Raw genomic sequence first — 15,663 nt, forward strand, 5'->3', positions numbered from 1 at the left:
TACAAGTTCTAAGTATCTGAAGAAAGTTTAGAAAACAGTCGTATTACATCTCCGGCGGATGTTATAAATAATAGCAGTTGCCTCATTAACAACAGTTTTTCACCTTCATTAGATACTGCATAATTTATACATTTCACACCTGGGAGGATAATAAGTCACAATTACAATAGATATAGGAAACGCATGCTAATGAAGGTTATTCAGGCAGATGAGCAGCTCTTATAGGTATACAGCTGGAAATGACATGACTTCCTATCTATCTATCTATCTATCTATCTATCTATCTATCTATCTATCTATCTATCTTTGTGTCTGTCTATCCATAAAACAATACAATATACCTACATTTTACCTGTGTTCAGTGAAACTACATCAAAGTGACTCTGACCTGATTGACCCAACTCTCCTTCGGTAGGCCAATAACAATTTTCTTGACAGCATCACTTTGCTGGGTTTTGACATGTCCAGCTCTGAGAAAAATTATATGTCATCTCAGTTTGATTACATCCTCCAGCTTATTTCCCATTTGTAGAGAAGTGGCTTTTGCTGCATGGGGCCTTCACTCTGTTTACCTATAATTGATTGCTTATAGTACCTTCTCTGACATTGGTACCTGTTGCTGGCTCTTTTCCAGGTCAACTGGCTGCAGGTACGTGTGAGGTTGTTACATATGACAGAGATAGCAGTCAACCCCGAAGGACCATAGCCCGACAAACTGCTCGCTGTGCATGTAGAAAAGGACAGATTGCCGGCACAACAAGAGCAAGGCCAGCCTGCGTAGATGGTAAGAATACTATGTAATGATTATTATTGTCTTAGCGGACTTGTTTCTGTGAATCATTTGTAATACATACATGCAGAAGGCGATATGATACATGTATGCATCTCATAACATTGAATTATGTTTCTCAGTGATGTGTATCAAAGCGTTGTTTTATAGCAGTACAGCTGAGGATAAAGATGTAAAAGAGCGAGCCAGACGTTTAATGGAGCGTTCTAATATTCTTTGAATTCTGAATAACTGGACTCAAAACCTTTTTGAATAATGCAATAAAATTGTAGCTTATGAGATGTACCCACTGCTACCCGATTAGTAGCTTAAAAAATGCATTTTGCTCCAATTCAGATTCAGAGTTTTAATGCCACCCTTAGGCTAATGTGGCTTCTCCTGCGTGAAAGCTAATGTTGTTGGAAAAAAGCACTTGCAGCATTGTTAGAATAGTAGTTTTTTTCTTTATTTCTAGTATTTTGTCTCATTAAAATCATCACTGCATATGACTCACTGCCAAATAGTAGCAGCCTGGAGCCTCCTCACATACTTATCCTGAGAAGGAAATGTTTGTCTTTAGAGGGAAAAAATAACAATTTTGTGTGGCATAAACAAGTTCTAATTGTTTTGCAGGTACTGTCATTTTAAGAGAAGGATCATTTTTTATACTTGAAAAAATAAGTCTTCCCGAGGACACTAAGCACACTAAGCAGAAGTTTGGTTTTGTCTCTGTTGGTTTTACCTTCATAGTCATATTAAAGTGAACCTACTTATATCATTGGTATTTAAGTAAAAAAAAAAAAGCACTGTTGTATTTGTTACACTAGTTATAGTAATAGAAATAATACGCAGTTCCTATAATAATCATATATATCTCTATTAAAACAGATGAGATGGTTGGTATGTACTTTATGTGGGATGAAATAAAGACATCATGGTCTTCTATGGAAAAGGATCAGCAAGGTCTATTTAAAGGGTTTGTTCAAAAAGAGACAACCTGTTCAGAATGTGATCCCTGGGGCAATGAGAGAATCACCCCAGGTCTTGTTACTGGTAACCTTGGCTGATCTTGGCAGGCAATGCAATGGCCATATAGGCATTGCCTCTGTAGTGGCTGCTACTGGGTATATGTAGCGGTACATAGTTCTCAGTCAGATGAATAGCCAGTCATGTTACATATTGTCACATATTGTTGGCTTGAAAATAGAACTTTCAGAGTGGCTAAATGTTCTTTGGAAAATTTGCAAACCACTTTGCTCATGTCTAATATTAAGATTCCAATCATTTGTTCTTGTGAAGATCTAAATGGTAGGTACAACAAAAAATGACTTTGAAAATGCATAGAAATATATGGTATTACATAGGTCAGGTTGCCCTGTTCTCACATGGTTTGAGAATCATTCCTGGGGTTTAAGTCATTGGCCTAGTGAAAGAAGTTGCCTACTTCCTCTGCATGGAGCCTCACATTTGTCTTTTGTTTAGTATGACAATTATGGCAGTAAATTATTAAACTGGAAAAGATAACCCATCACAATACAATAAATCAGGTTTCTTCTTATATTAATTTTGTATACTTTTATAGTCTACTTTTTTGTCCGCCACTTTGACTGTGCCCTACTAATGCAGTTACATTGCTGATCATGCAGCACTCAGACTGCAGTGGTCAGGTTCACATGGTGCAGTTTGCAATGCATTAGTGGTCCTATTAGCAATGACCAGGCTCCATAGCAAACTTTTGACTGGGGCTCCCATGCTACAAAGTATAGTGCCGCCTTTCGTGGCCCCTGCACAATATAGCCCCCACCTTTACTGTCACCAACATGATATAATGGTACCTTTACTGGCTCATACATGGTATAACGCCCCATTTTCTGGCCACCCATGCAACATAATATCCTCTTTTGTGGACCCACATGATGTAAAGCTCCCCCTTACCCACCCACATAATATACTGCCTCCTTTTTGGTCCTCTTTTACTAGCCTCCTAGTTCCATAGTGGCCTCTCCATACAGTATAATGTACTAGAATGGCTTTCCCACAAAGTATAATTTCCAATTGCGGCCCCTCCTCTTAGTATAATGTCCCAAAGTAGCCTCTTTACACTGTATAGTGTCCCACAGTGGCCTCTCCACACAGTATAATGTCCCATAGTAGCCCCTTCAAACAGTATAATGTTGCATATTGGCCCCTTCATACAGTTCCATTTCAGATGTGTTCAGTCCAAACAAAACCACCATGTGAACCTCACAAGATGAGTCTTATGAGGTTTGCTCAGGGTTTACCGGTCCCTGCTCCTACCCACGGCTGCCTTCTTTTCCACCTCCGCCTCCAGAAGGTCCTATGTGCTGCTATGAATAGCATCAGTGATGTTATATGGGACATACACAGGCCCTGGAGGGCTTAAGGGAAGCAGAGACAGCCGTGAGCAGGAATGGGAATTGGTAAGTAAATAGCGGCCATGATTGAGAAATAATATTACAAAAAGGTTAAAAAAAATAAAGCAGCAGTGAGCTGATCAGGCCCACTGAGGTCCTTGCTGCTATGGCTGTAGTTTTGCCAGTGCATCCTATAGCCAAAACACGTGGATACAAAAAGGAAGAAAACTACAAGACTTTTACTTTTGCATTCTTTAGGATCGATATTATACTTGCACCAAACTCTGTCTTGTGTGAACTTAGTATTAACTTATATATTCTTAAAGGTAATTTATAATGAGTATTATGATTAGAAATAATATGGAAATGAACCCCAATGCAGATCAAGAATAACCTTTCTTTAGAGCATATTGTATCTATTACATGAGTCTAAAATTATTCTATGCAAATATATACAAGCTCCATTTTATGGCAGATGCTTCTATTAGGGTCAAGTATGAAATGTCAGTATTGTAGAACGAGTCGTAATTCCACAGTCAATGATGTTAGCGCTTAACACCATATGTATGAAATAAGTGCTAAATCTAATTCACCTTCTGACAGCAGCAATTTTTCTCCTATGACCTATGAAAGGTTGAAGCTGTTCTATAGCATGCCTTTATTCGGTATGTAAAGACATGTGTGATAGAATAGGTAGCTGTTTACATATCTTTACATTACAAAAGCCTTTAGCTGTCTTACAGTAGTATTCCACATACATATTAAAGTCAACTTCAGCCGAGTGCAGGCTGTATGAGATATACTCCAGTTGGTTACATCTCTTAAGCTCCTTTATGTACGTGTATTACACACTTCACAGGTACCGGACACTGGAAGTATATTATTTATATATGACCCTTTATGTGCACAATTCACCTCCACACAGCCGAGATCTTTAGGTTGCAGACTAACACAAGTTTTAGCCCTTTACTATGCAAAGCAACATAGATAAATACATATAAAAAAATAAGTCAAAATAATTTTTATAAGCCCTACCCCCACCCACATTCCCCCTCTGATCTGGAACAGAGAGAAGAGAAATTTAAAAATATATATATATATATATATATATATATATATATATATATATATATATATATATATATATATAAAATTAAGAATTTTTTTTTTTTTTTTTTATTTTAGAGAACAAAATCCCTGTTTAAATCCCTGGTAAAATCTTGAATTTTAGCAGAATGTTCTATTCTTGACAATATTGTTATTCATATGTTAGATTATTATTTCTGGCACTTAAAAAAGGTAAAGGGGTTGCATATCACTAGAAAATATAACTGATTTTATTGGTGACCTGGTCATGCCTCATCTCAGTCCCATTCATTTCAATGGAACTTAGCTGTAACATTGTCATGTGACCAACAGACGTCAAGTCACTTCCTGAGAAGAAGGAAATAGCCATTTTTTATAATCCTGCACATCTCCTTAAGGCTACAGCCGCTTGACTGTGGAAAAGACGCAAAGTAGGAAAAACACCAAAGCAGGAACTAATGGAATATGCATATGAAAAATCTGATGTATAATCTGTGTAAAGCAGTCCAATAGTGGATGTATAAAGTCTCCTTATTTAATTTCACTTTTTTAATTTATTTTTAATGTAGAGCCCCATATAGGGATCACAATGTACATTTTACTTTATTTTTTCCTTATCAGTATGTCTTTGTAGAATGGGAGAAAATCCATGCAAACACAAGGAGAACATACAAACTCCTTGCAGATGTTGTTCCTGGCGGGATTCAAACCCAGGTCTCCAGCGCTGCAATGCTGACCACTGAGCCACCGTGTTGCCCCCAATTTCACATTTGACATAATACAAATTTAAATGAGGTTGATGCAAAATGATAAATTTAATAATATGATGAGCTAGAATTAAACCATTCTAACATATATCTTCCCATTGATTGCTATAGATAATATATACACATATACATAATACTTTTTATACATACCATTGTCCATAGGAGTTGTCCAATTCAGTAGCTAAGACCTCAACCATTTATAACTCCCATATCATGGTGTTCTATGTGTTGTTGTACATGAATCTGTTTATGCACTGACAATTAGAAAATATGAGCCCCGAGAGTCACTTTGCTAATTTACTCAGTACACTCAAGACTCAATCCTACTATTTTCTTCTGTGACCTATTGGGTGAATAATATATGCTTTATTGATCACTGCTGTCACATCTAAAGGAAGGCAGGGCATAGCGGCCATGGAAAGAACTAATAGAAAACATTCAGCTAGTTCAGCACAAACAGACAGCAGGTATATGTACATTCTCACTTTCCTAATCCTAATTTACAGTGCAGGGATTGTTTTCGTTGGATTTAATAGAAATGTGGAAAGAAATTTATCACATTGGAATAGCTCAATAAATACTTGTGTAGTTTCCTCATTATGTGCTAAGGAAATGTTAGGGTCAAATATTGATTTATTCAAAGAAAAACACTATTTCACACCTATTTGACCTCTACAAATGTTATTCTATTTTTGTGGCTGCATTTGACTCAGAACAAAAGACAGGTTTATGGTGATAGAGTAATGTGTGTATACATCAAGTTACTAAGAAACAGGCAATAGCTTTTACATGTGCTATGCTACGTGATGAATTGCACACCAATTTAGAACAGTGCATACATTTTTATTAAATCCATGAAAGGGATCCTGTCACTATAAATATGTTCTCACAACCATGTTGTAGGGCAAGAGGAACAGATTTTTATACTGTGTTGGTATCGGTACAAGGCTTTTAGTTTAGATTGTGAGCCTTATATGGGACAGTGACTGACAATGTCTGTAAACTGCTGCGGAATAAGTTGGCACTATACAAGTAAACTAAATTTATTGATTGAAATTCCTGCAAATTTTCTACTTAGAAGTCCAGCGGGTAGTCGTACTCAATGATTGACAGCCTTCACTTTATGAGCATGCACGCAGAAACAGCTGTCAGTTGCTTTCCCACTTAGGACATGAGTAACGGTGATAAATGTGATCACTGGAGAACCCACCGCCATGTCCAACTGCTGCTTAATTCATTCTCCTTCTCACTGCAGTCATGTGTTTCGTTATAGCAAATGATAGACTCCCTTTAACAATATGTGTAGCGGTTGGGGAAGCAGGCTTTCCTCTATCGCTATCACAATGCTGCGGGGCCCCAGCCATCTCCAGCAGGCCTTGTGCCACTCAGGTTGCAGTCGTAGCCCCTGCGACCGTTATCATTACGCCGCCAGTTACCAGACCTCCACTGCCTATTACAAAATAGTTGTAGGGCCCACCAAAGACACGGCCTTACTTGGGGAATCACTAGTTCTCCGGTGGACCTGTCTGACCTTGGCATTCACCACCACAAATCATTATCGTATATGGATATATATGACTTGTCAATTCATTCAATCAATCCATATTTTCTTAACTGTAATCTGATCCGCATAATATTTTTTTTATTTGCCTGTATTTTTACATCTATCTTTTATTACACACTGAATGATTTCGAAGAATGATTTTATACAATATATCTACTGAATGCTGATAGTATTCTCAAAAGCATATGTTCAAGAATAATTTATTAAACTTGATTGCTGATTCAATGAATAATAAGCCCATAAGTCTTCTTCAGTTTATTAATAGCAAGGCATTACTGCCAAGAGAAAATTTGCATAAATGGAACTTTTTTGAAATAACATTATTTAAGTGACAAATTCAAGTCTTAATTGCAAATTATTTAATGCCACCTGCTGAGACATTCATCTTTATCTGTGTCATTTGTTTATATTTTTGCCATTTCCAGGAAAATTACCTGATATAAACAATTTTAGAGAACTTTACAAAGTCTAACACTTTAACCTAAGGTATATATAATTTATATAATAAAATCTAATGTTACAGTGATTGACTTGTTTACACATATTATACATGTTCTGGAGATGATGTTTGCTTTGCATATCTTTGGAGTCCGTGATGGCACCCACCACTGCTACCGTACAGAAGGATATATACTGGCAAGATGGTACCCGCAACCAATGTTATGTGAGACAGGATGAAGCAGTTACATTCCAAACATTATATGGCTCACACATTTTATTTTAAAATAACATTTCCTCCAATTGACCCACTTCATACTAAGGCCTGGTTCACATCTGCGTTTGAGTCAGCCAGTCTATATGCTAGTCAAGCAGAGAGAAAAGTACTTCATGAACTTCTTTCCTTTCCGCATGACTCATGCGGACACTGTGCGGAAAACACACGGACACTATTATAGTCTATGTGGTCCGTGTGGTTTCAGTGCTCACCGCTTCTCAATGCATTTGCTATTCCGTTCGGGGGTCCCCAAGTGGACTTCCCGAATGGAATACCAAACGTAGATGTGGACCAGGCCTTAATCAATTTTGTCAGTGATGCTAGATGCGCCAGAATTATTAGGAGGCCGCACTAACTTTGTAAAGTCGGTGGATCTCAAGTTGTCCAATGTGTCAAAATTGAAATCTACTCTATTCATGACTGACGTAGATTTTAGATGTACACTAACATACTCCAGTTTTCAGGTAAGTAAAGCTACCTTTGAAAGGCTGAGGTATCGCTGGCCCTCCTTAATACTCACTCCTTAAACCCCATGAAAAAAAAACAGCAATGTGATGCAACTTTGGCACAAACTGAGGCCAAGCACCAAAGATGCTCTGCTTCTATACCAGTTTTCTAGCATGGATAATACTGTAAATTTGCACTAGTATACTTATCCCAGGAACAGATTGATGTATTTCTTTTATAGAACATCTATTTGAAATCCATGGACATGTAAATGAAGTTAAGTCTCATCTTTGTGAAGCCCCATATAATTGTAAGATGTGATAGCTCTTTTTGTTGCAGTCTTTGTTAATACAGTATTTGTTTCTTTTCTTTGCTCTCCGTTACTATTTAATAGCTATGCCTATTCTGCCGACTGCTACAGACTAGTGATATTGATTTCTTTTTCAGTATAAAAAAACGAATCATATACTAAACCTTTAATGGATAAGCTTAATATGAACCATCATTAAATGTATAGCTTCATGTCAGAGAATAGTAACTGGTGTATACGTAGTTTACTTACAATGGATGAATGTTCAGCGGGACTTTAATATGGTCACTCAGTCACTCCCGTTATTAACTGTATATAAGAATAAGATCAAGGAAAATAGAAGACAGTTCACAAATCTCATAGATATGATTTGGGGATTACTAACATAGTCGCAAATAATAACAGTAAAAATATGTAGAAAAACATTTGTCAGAAAATTGTTCGGCATTGATACATGCACACTACAAGAAATGTTATATGCAAGGCCCCTAACTAGAAAAAATAGCATTTCTCTTTGTTACCGAGCACTGATTTCTTTTCTTGTTTTCAATACTTTACACTACAGGTTGTAGGGTGACGCTGTTACCTGTTTTCTGCTTTTTTTCACTTTTATTATAGCAACATTATATGGATACAGATCATTGTTTATATCAATGTTACCTCATTTCCTTCCATAACTACCAACATTTAAGCCATTTTGGATGTGAAATGCATCAGAACATGAAGAGTATTAAGGAATCACTCTAGGGAAAACACTGTTTCCATCTCTGCATTCCTCTACCTTTTGTGACCGGGTTATCTTCTGATGCATGTAGTGTCCGTGCCTGTTTACCTGTCCAAAATATGGACATCATGGCTGGGTTTCTGACAAGTGCCAGACCATAGAAAGTTGTCTATTCATCATTCATCATTAGTACCTAGTGATAAAGTTAGTACACCCCTGCATTACAATCCAGTGATTCTTTAATCTGAAAGTCAGAAAATGATCTTTACTAGATGATGATTTCCATGGCTTCACCATTGCCAATTACAGCGTACAGAATGTAGACTTCATCATTAAATACATGGGGATATTCTCTGCAGATCAAACAATTGACATTTGTACTATGGCATCAGACAATGGGCTGGAATCCGTAACTAGATGACCAGGATGAAGAGTTCATCTGACAACAGGAGTTTGGAGCTGGACACCGCTGGTCTACTGACAGTGGAGGATGGTAATTTAATTAGTGAATGCTAGATATATTCCTTACTACTAGGGAATACAGTAGAAACTGCCGGTATTCACTGAGAATGACACATCAAATGAACAGAAGATCACCAAGGGCTGAAAGCTAAATATACTACTATCACTAAGCAAGATATAAACTCACCACTGGAAATTGGGCACTGAATATTAATGCTAAGAAATGCATTATCTTTTGCTAAATAGACTAAGAGGTTAAACATATAAAATAAAATGTAAGGTCTATGTACAGCGCTATAGAACAGTTCTCCCTGACCAATATGTGTCAATTATGGAAACATGTCTTGACATTTAGCATCTGCAATACTACTGCACTAGGTTTTCTTATCAGTACTGCATGAGTATTAGACGGCGTTGGCACTAATATGGGAACAACTAAGTGAGTGAATTCTGCTTTTTTCCTTGCCAGTGGTTTATGGAACCAAAGTTGTAAGTGTTCTGTGTATAATCCACTTTCCACAGCGATGTAGGTGGGAAAAATGGTGTCTAAGGAATATATTTGGGTTGACTATGAAATATGTACTTCCATATATTCAACATATTGTTCTCTGTTAACAAGCTACACTGCAATGAAAGACAATGGCTCCAATATAAAGAGTATGTGTTTAGTCTTTAATGGCGCCGTAATTACATAGAGGTAAAATGACTTCATGCTTCTTGACATAACCAGATGATTATTTTGTAGTTAAAGGTTTTACTGTGATGCAAATGGTTGGCTGGGTGGTTCACTGCATACATTCTGGATGCATGAGGTATGATTTAAGAACGCTCAAGGTTATTGCACGTACGCAATGATCATCAGTCACTCTGATTAGTGAAGATCTGAATAGTGAAGATCAAGATGTATTTAAGGTACGTTTTGATAAGAGGCTAGAATTAATGTCTGGGAGGGATGTGTTAGAAGAATGTAAGAAGGGATCTAAATGCTGCCAATATCTCTAGTAGGAATTACAGTGAAATGACTTTCATTATTGTATCATTGTGTAATCTGTCTTTAAGATATTATATGAGCAACAACAGTTCTGTTAATTGTATTGCAAGCTCAATAAGGTATAAACCAAAGCTGAGGCGTAGTTATGAATATTTATCCTGGGACTAATATGAGAGCCCATTCTTTTTGCTCTATTTATGAAATACTGATCTGAATGCATTTGGCTGTACACATTAGGTTGTGAAGTACATATATATATATATATATATATATATATATATATATATATATATATTTTATTTATAAAACTTAAATATAAAAAAGACTGTAACATACTCTTTGTGGATAACACCTGCTTTTACACAGCCTGCTTACCAGGGCCACTTTAATCATAGGGCCAGCTGTGCACTTGCACAGGGCCCTATGGTAGCGGGGACCCCTTTGAACAGCAGGAAAGTCCTGAATTTGCTGTCCCACTATCCATAGCAGTGAGTCCTTGCGGACCCAACTCATCAGCATCTGGAGGACACCGATGAGTTGAAGCCAGTGATGAAGTAGGGGGCCATCCACTCCCTGCTTCATCACCCGGCCACTATCTTTGCTCCAGGTGTCCTGGGAGCAGGAGGTGCGATGTAGTGACATCACTTACAGCACTCCTGTTATTCTTTAAAGTCTCCGGGACCAGAGAGGGGAGTGAACAGGGAAATGGGGAAAGATGAGTATTAAGATTTGTTTTTCTCTTTGATTATACACATTAAACGGTGTGGGGGGGGGGAGGTGAAGGGGCACACTGTGGGGGCAACCTGAGGGGTAGGGAGACATGATACTGTGGGGGCAACCTGAGGGGGACATGATAGTGCAGGGGGACATACTGTGGGGGCAAACTCAGGGGACATGATACTTTGGGGGCGACCTGAGTTGGACATAACACTGTGGGGGACATATTGTGGGGTAAGCTGGTAGGTGGGGGAGATGATACTGTGGGGAAACCTGGGGGGGGGGGTTTGGACATGACAGTGTGAGGACAACTTGAGGGTGTGGAATAGATGGGGAAAATGGGGGGTGGGAGATGCAGATCTGTAGGGGAAACCTGGAGGGGGATATGAAAATGTGACAGCAACCTGGAAGGAAACTTTCTAAGGGACAATATGGGGCCACTAGGGAGACATTAGCCACTAAGGGTGTTATAATATGTGGATTGGTGTTATTTAACCTCTTCTCAACATTTCATATCATCATGTTTAAAAAGTGTATGGAGTGGGCTCAGATCCCACCTGAAGCACTTGGGATCAAAGAGCTCTCATTGTCGTCTTATTTTCCTCTCACCATGCAATTTTGTTGTCTTAGTACTCTTAGGGAGGGTTCACATGGTGTAACGTGCTGCATGATGTGGCACGTAGACGCCGCATGAGCTTTTGCAGGCCATTCATCAATGGGAGCGGGGATCGTATGCGCTGCGCTATTTTGCGGCCGTGATTTTGCGCCGCAAAATCATGGCCACAAAATAGCGCGGCGCATACAATCCCCACTCCCATTGAAATCAATGGGAGCGTGAAGGGCCTGCAAAAGCTCATGCGGCATCTACGTGCCACATCACGCGACACGTTACACCGTGTGAACCCTCCCTTAGACATCTTAGTACTTCCATTACACCTTGCCACATTAGTATTCCATTGTGTTGTAGCATAATCACATAGACCTTTGGTCGGACTAAAAAAAGACCAAATAAAAATTAGCTTAAACATTAAAATGATAAAAGTCACAAATATTAAATATGTATAAAGCTGAAGATTCATATTGCCAAAATTACTTTTTTTTTCACCTTGCCTCCCAAAAAAGATTAGTTATGTCTGTTCAAAGCAGGAGAAAAAACAGGAATGAAAAATGAAGACTGCCTGGGACGGGGAATGTTAAATGATAGCATATTATGATATTTAATAATTTCATATTTTATAGCTAAAGCAAACAAAAATCTCTAAAAGATTACATTAAAGAGAAAATTCTTTGGCCACTAAAACATTAAGCAAACATTAAGAAAGAAACATTGTCTACAGAACTGGACGTGTGCACTAAATCTCCTGTATAACAATGGTTATATACTCTGACTTTCCCATAAATTGAGGAAATATTTTAAATAAACGCATGTGAAGGATGCTACAGGATCTATTGTTATCTGAATGTCCAGGACCTTTTTCTAATGAGCTGATTTTGCTCAGCAAATTCAAGAATAAGGTTATATACATCTTTAGTGTGAAAATGGGTGTCACACAAGTGGTTATTGTATGACAAACACCTTCTGCCTTGTTTCTGAGCTTCGTTGCCTCAAAAGACATGAAAGACCAAGGACCAGATGGCTTTATACAATGAACAAGAAGGACTCAGGAGAGGAGAACCATAATGTTGTGAGGATGAAACATCTGGCATGCAGCCGGAAGATGATTAGACAGGTGAAGCATAGTGCAAACTGGAGAAGAAGATGGGAGAAAGTTAACTGGCAAGTGGAATTTTATTGAATCTTGAAAAAAGGATATTTCTTCTATCAAAAGCATTTTAGAAAGTTATCCTGGCAGTCGATTTATTTCATAGTGGATGAGTGTTTTAGAAATCTATCAATTTAATGAGGACCATTATACAATGTAATATTTTAATCTGAATAAAAATAGAAAGATTTTCTAGTGTTTCCAAGTATCATAAACCGGTAGAATATTGTTAATAATGGAATTTTCAAATCTAAAGAGTTTGGATATCTGAGAGCTGCGTTGACTGTAATGTATATATATATTTATTTAAAAGAAAAATAGTTGCAGCAGCACCAGCAAATCTGGGGATTATCCCACAAATTGCACGGCAGAAAACCCTCTCCAGGCAAAAGGGTTTGCAATAGAAAAAACAATCCAGTCTGTCAGCAACCTGTATGGATGGAAAATGTCCTTTTATTGGAAAAAGCAGTACACCACGTATCGGCCCACACTGGGACCTTTCTCAATTGTGGACTGATACGTGGTGTACTGCTTTTTCTAATAAAAGGACATTTTCCATCCATACAAGTTGCTGACAGACCGGATTGTTTTATATATATATATATATATATATATATATATATATATATATATATTTAGATAACACTATCCGTATGCATTGATTATCTGCCCAGTATAGTACCAGAGGAATAAGACTCTGGCACTGTAATGGGCACCTAACACAGCAGAAGTTCCAGCAAATTACAAGACAAGTTTTAGCATTGATTTACAAAGAATCTTGTTGACTTTACTGCTATGCCATTGCACACGACATAAGAACTGCAGAGCTCACAATCATTTTGGACTTGCATGTGTTCTGTAGAGTATGATATGTAGGATACAGAATCGCTATCATTATCCTATACGGGTACACTAACTATACTGTATAATGTAGTTGTTAGCATCTGGTTAAACTGAGAAATGGGCTACTATGACACACCAGCAATGGAGTTTCATGGCTCATCTCACTGGTGTCAGGCTATTCTTTTAAATCAATGCTTTACGCCAAGGCAAAGCTGCTGCTGGGTATCTGTGCTGACTTCTGAAATTAATGTCTCCAACAAGTGGGCAAGTTCCAATAACAATCCGCCATAAGACTGCAATAACAGAGTGTCCTTATTTATTGCTAGCAGTAATCCTCTGTCACTTATATTCTTAAATATCAGCTGACACTTTTTGACCTAACACTCTTCACAGATGGGTTCTTAGTGCCGGAATCAGCTGAAAACGTAGACATCTCACATTTTATCATATTGTCTTAATGCAAGCAACTTTGCTCACAGTGGCTATCCAGCCTTTTATTATCAATGATCTATCCTAAGGAAAGCCTATCAATGTACAGTGGATGAGGGTCCAACTCTTGACACCCCCACCAACCAGTTGTTTGAAACAAGAAGACACAGGACAGATGCTACTGTATCATTGCAGCCTGTTTGATGTGTGTATTATTCCACAGCAGGTTCAAGCTGCTTTGTACTTGCAAGTGTCCATTTTGTAGTGGTGGTGCAGAATATTGCAGCATTGTTCAACTGAAGTCACTGCAATACCTTATACACTGCTGCAAAATAGGGTCTTTGAAAATACAAACCCTCTTTAACCTTCTAGAAACCATGGAAATGTTTTCATGTGAGGCAGCAACATTTGTCATGTGCAAATGAAAAAAATCTGAAAACTCAATTAAATACTGTGCTTGTTTTGTAAACATAAAACAATGGTACAGGATAATATAGCATCCTTTGTAATATATCTTATCAGAACTTTTTTTTTTATTACTGTATTTTTCAAGCACCTTTCTTCGTTCCCTCTCCCCTTTCCCAAAAACCGCTTCCTCACTATCATTTATCTATGAAATGTGTTGTGTATTTGACATGGATATTCAGATCACAGATGAATAAGATTACCTGCTGCCCATAGAAGTCTATAGAGAGGGAGAGGAAGTATCAAGTGAGGAAGAAACAGAAAGATTCACAGACATGGATTTGTATTTAATAATAGGTGTTCAGTTTTATCCCAAATGACTTATTCCAAATGACTACTTATAACTGTATGTAGCTTTATCACACAGACCATACGAATAGTCCTAATTCGGTGGCCATATTTACCTTTACATGGTAAAATGTTGTTTTTTTACCTAAAATGAGCCTTTTTATAGAAAATGAATGTTGGTTATCTTGTTTTGCAATAAACTTTGGTGTGAGAACTTTTTTTTTGAGAAACATGGAAATAGTATTTTCAGTTTAAAACTTGAAGTTAATCATTAAGTTCTTACACATCCAGAAATGTTCTATTGCTTCAGGCTATTTTAGGGAACAAAAATACTCAGTAGCAATTTTAATATGGAAAGACTACCCTAAGTACAGCTGTGTAGTAAGTTAATTGCTTCTGTATATATTATTCATTGATTTATAATTGCGCAACTGAATCTTACTGTGATAAGCTTATACAACTGGGAACATGCATTATCCCAAAGGTCTCATACATTAGGATGAAGTCCCAGTTCCCACCATTTTGCATAATCTCTGATTAATTTGAATAAAATGCTATTTTATTGCCATTGTGAAGTTTATAGCAGACCAAACCTTGTTACATTTCTCCTTCAAGATGGTTATTTTTTTGTTAGTATACTTTTGTGCAAACTATCTATCTATCTATCTATCTATCTATCTATCTATCTATCTAGTAGAAAAAAATGCAGAAGCAGCACAGCATACAAACCGGGTGCAAAGCCAAACTGGAAGGTGGCTAATCTTCAACTTTATATAGAAAATGGAAAAAATGGCAGCACTCCAATATTTAGAAAAAGTGTGGATTTATTCCAAGCAGCGACGTTTCGGTTCTTATCTTATCGCTTGAGAAAGGTTCAGATGAGAACCGAAACGTCGCTGCTTGGAATAAATCCACACTTTTTCTAAATATCTATCTATCTATCTATCT

At 37.5% G+C, this 15,663-nt stretch overlaps 1 protein-coding gene across 1 annotated transcript in view; it reads left to right on the top strand.

The window, feature by feature from the left end:
• TAFA5 (TAFA chemokine like family member 5) overlaps positions 1-15,663 on the top strand; it is a 445,101-nt gene that overhangs the window by 217,000 nt on the left and 212,438 nt on the right. Inside the window, exon 2 of the mRNA XM_075274184.1 lies at positions 635-784. Coding sequence (XP_075130285.1) covers positions 635-784 — 150 coding nt within the window. The remainder of the gene's footprint in view (positions 1-634; positions 785-15,663) is intronic.

Source organism: Leptodactylus fuscus, chromosome 5, assembly GCF_031893055.1.
Source record: "Leptodactylus fuscus isolate aLepFus1 chromosome 5, aLepFus1.hap2, whole genome shotgun sequence".
In the NCBI taxonomy this organism is placed as follows: domain Eukaryota; kingdom Metazoa; phylum Chordata; class Amphibia; order Anura; family Leptodactylidae; genus Leptodactylus; species Leptodactylus fuscus.